Below are 3440 nucleotides of genomic sequence, written 5' to 3'. Positions count from 1 at the left end.
ATGAACAACAACTGTCCTATTAAAACTGACAAAGAGATGAAGAAAGAGGAGCGAGGAGCCTATGACTATCTTTTTGATGAGAAAACAAGCATGTTTGCTGTAACATGGAAGGATAATAATATAGTGAAAGTACAATCTAACCATGAGGCTCTAGAACCTAAACAAAGTGTAAACCGGTGGTCTAAAGTTGCAAAGGAGAAGATAAAGGTTCATCAGCCCTTTTGTATTGCAAGCTACAACAAGTGGATGGGAGGGGTCGACCGTATGGACTGGTCCATCAACAAATATAGGATAAAGATTAGAGGGAAGAAATGGTATTTTCAAATTTTCACAAATATGATTGACATGACTCTTGTCAACGCTCATATTTTGTACACAATAGCAGGTAACAAGATCCCCCTGCTGGACTTCAGAAGGAGCATTGCAAGAAGTTACTTATCACTGACGTCTCTCTCCGACCCAAAGAAAGCAGGAAGGCCTGCCCTGACTAAATTGACCTCAAAGCGAGTTCTAGAAACTGTTCGTTTTGACCCAGTCGGACACTTTATAGAACGAACAGCGGTGGAAAGCAGAGGAAATGTGCTATTTGTAAATCCAATGCCCGAAAACAGTGCTCAAAATGCAATGTTGGAATACACGTTGAGTGCTTTTTGAATTGGCATAAGAAAACTTAGACCTATTGGACACTAAAATTTTTTCAAACAAGATAATAATTGATTAGAACTAAATTAATTGAATATTCTTTCAAACAAATGCACTTTTTATTATAATATTCTGATGAGTTTCATGTTGACTGTAAATAAAAAAATGATAGTTCACTATTGAGATTTTTTAACACCTGACATGCCATGATCCCCATTTGGGACTTTTTATGAAAAAGTGGATAAAAAATGCAAAACATTATAATAATTTTTTTTACATAATTCCCTTATATTTGTGCATTGTTAAAAGCACAAATACATGAAAAAAGATCAATTTGGAAATTTGGCAGTTAATGGGTTAAAGGTTTTACCTAACTAAAAAACATTCTCCTGATGAGTTTCTTTGTACCACAGATTTATTGTGATCAAGTTTGTGGGAGCCTCTTTCCTAAAAAAAGAGTTACATCTAATTTGGTTTATCTTTGATTTACCTCTCCTTCGATTCTGATACAGGCTATTATTAAGTATTTTTGGTTGAGATGAATTTATCAATAGCTCTATCACTTAATCGAGTAGGCCTATGTCTATCAAGCTGAAAGTATGGATAACCGATAAATTATTGCATTTGTGGAATAAAGTGTTTTTATTTCAATAAAATTTATATTTAATAAAATACAAATGTCTTCAATGTGGAATTTAGATAGTATTCCATCCAATAAAAAATCGATACAGTAACAAAAGTTACATTGATAAGCTAGTAGAAACTACTATGATCTAGGAAGAATCAATCTACATGTTATGACGTCATTAATTAGTTGTAGGGCCAGAAGTAATAGTAGGTATTGGTTGAACGCACCTAATTATCTACTAACAAGATTAAGGCCCAATTTCACCAAAGTTTCTGAAACACCCGGTTTCGAAACTGTGGTTCCTGGCTGAACAGAAGTTTTGAATGCTGACGGATTTCACCAGCACAAATTGACTGAAGATTGAAGATTCCGAAACCGTCGTTTTGGGGTATCGTGAAGGCAGTGAATTCGCTTGACGTCATTTTTATAATCTAAAAACTTCGTCGTTTGTTGTCTTGTAGTTTGTTGTTGCCACATGGTTGCCTTTTTCTTTAATATTTTTCAAAGTTTTGTTAATTAGTTCTAGATATTATTTGTAATTCAAAATTTATTTGTTTTCTTCGGTTTTAGTTTTAATTAGGTAATAGGTAGGCTAGCAATAATATCAAGTAATATTATGGAGAAGATGAGTGCAAAAACGTTTTGAGAGCCTGTTTTTATAAACAGTGAGAAAATGCTTCTTATTGATTTGATAGAAAAACATTTCAATATTATTGAATGTAAGAAAACGGATGGCATTTCAAATAAAATGAAACAATTGGAGTGGATGAAAATAGGAAATGAATTCAACAGCTTCAACACCCACATGGAACGAGATTCCACCTCATTGAAAACACTGTGGGAGAATTAAAAAAAGCAAAAGCCGTTATAACTTCAATGAATATTAATAAATATGCAACAGGTAAGTGTAAAACCTTGTATATTTTTTATTTACTTATCTTAATTCGTAGTTTATATATATTTTGGACTCCAAATTGGACAAAACTTTTGAATTAATATAACCTTTTTCTGGACAACTTCTCATAGAAGTCTCTGGACAGATTTCCTCATAGCAATGTTGGCGACTTCATCTCAAACTTTTCAATAATCTGATGAAACAATCAATTAAATTGTTGAAATGAGCATAACAGATCACTTTGCAAATCACTCTATAAATGAGTGCATTTTTCTGCACCTCGTTCACCGGCGCAAAGCTGAAAGGTTTTGTTTCTTGTGTATTTTTGAACAGTACCAGTATAATTGGAACTTATTCAAAGAATAAGACAATAACATTGTTTTCACAGAATCAGCTACAAGTTCAAGTTCGGGAAACAGCAGTAGTACCGGTATCGCAGAACTGACGACTGACTGTGAATTGACTTTGGAAGTGGACTGTGGCGACTGGCGACGAACAAAACTACACTGTTCAGGACTCCTCCCCAATACCCAGAATGGTATGTATAAAAATGCTGTCAGTTATTAATTATTTTTATCAGAATTTCCTTGCTATTAAGCTGCTGTTACACTGAGATACTCCTAAGGCCGGTTTCCGAGCTTGGGATTTAGCTAAGTCCTAGACTTTAAACAGCTGGAGTCAGAAAATTGGCTTCTTTAATTGGAAACGTTTTCCTTGACGAAATTAAACATTCCTAAATAATTCAAAATAGCTGATTCATGGTGATTCATGGTCCAACTTTATTGATTAGAAAATATTTGATTGATTTTTTTTTCAATTTCAACAACTTGACTATATATGTATATTAAACTTGACTAAATACTTAACAATGGCTCTAACTGAAAATTGTTCAAAATAATTATTCTTAATTTATTTTCAAATTGATTAAAAATTCTTGATGTTACATGTGCTTCTTGAGTCTAGAAAATTATGAAATTAGTAGTTCTAGCAGAATACTCTTCAATAAACCATCATCAATATTTCATATTAATATGTGATTAGTACTGAGATTTATTTCTCAACAGATGCTTGTGAATGGTGATTGGGAGTCATACTCTCCAGGCCTTCTCAGAACCCCTCGAGCCAAGGTTCTTGTGGATGAGGCTTCTCATTCAACAATAGCCTCAACATCGGCTCTTCCGAAACCAACTATACACCAGAGGAAGAGAAGGGGGTGATACAGAGGTCAACGCCCATTTCAAAAAATAGATCAACCAGATACCTTCACAATAGAAG

General features: G+C 33.8%; 1 protein-coding gene across 1 annotated transcript; it reads left to right on the top strand.

The window, feature by feature from the left end:
* LOC120349699 (piggyBac transposable element-derived protein 2-like) lies at positions 1–654 on the top strand. The gene has a single exon (XM_039420222.1). The coding sequence runs from the start codon at positions 1–3 to the stop codon at positions 652–654; it is 654 nt and encodes a 217-aa protein (XP_039276156.1).
* Positions 655–3440: the final 2786 nt, after the last annotated feature.

The sequence above is a fragment of the Nilaparvata lugens genome, chromosome 2, assembly GCF_014356525.2.
Source record: "Nilaparvata lugens isolate BPH chromosome 2, ASM1435652v1, whole genome shotgun sequence".
In the NCBI taxonomy this organism is placed as follows: Eukaryota; Metazoa; Arthropoda; class Insecta; order Hemiptera; family Delphacidae; genus Nilaparvata; species Nilaparvata lugens.
This window is presented reverse-complemented; position numbering and strand designations above follow the sequence as displayed.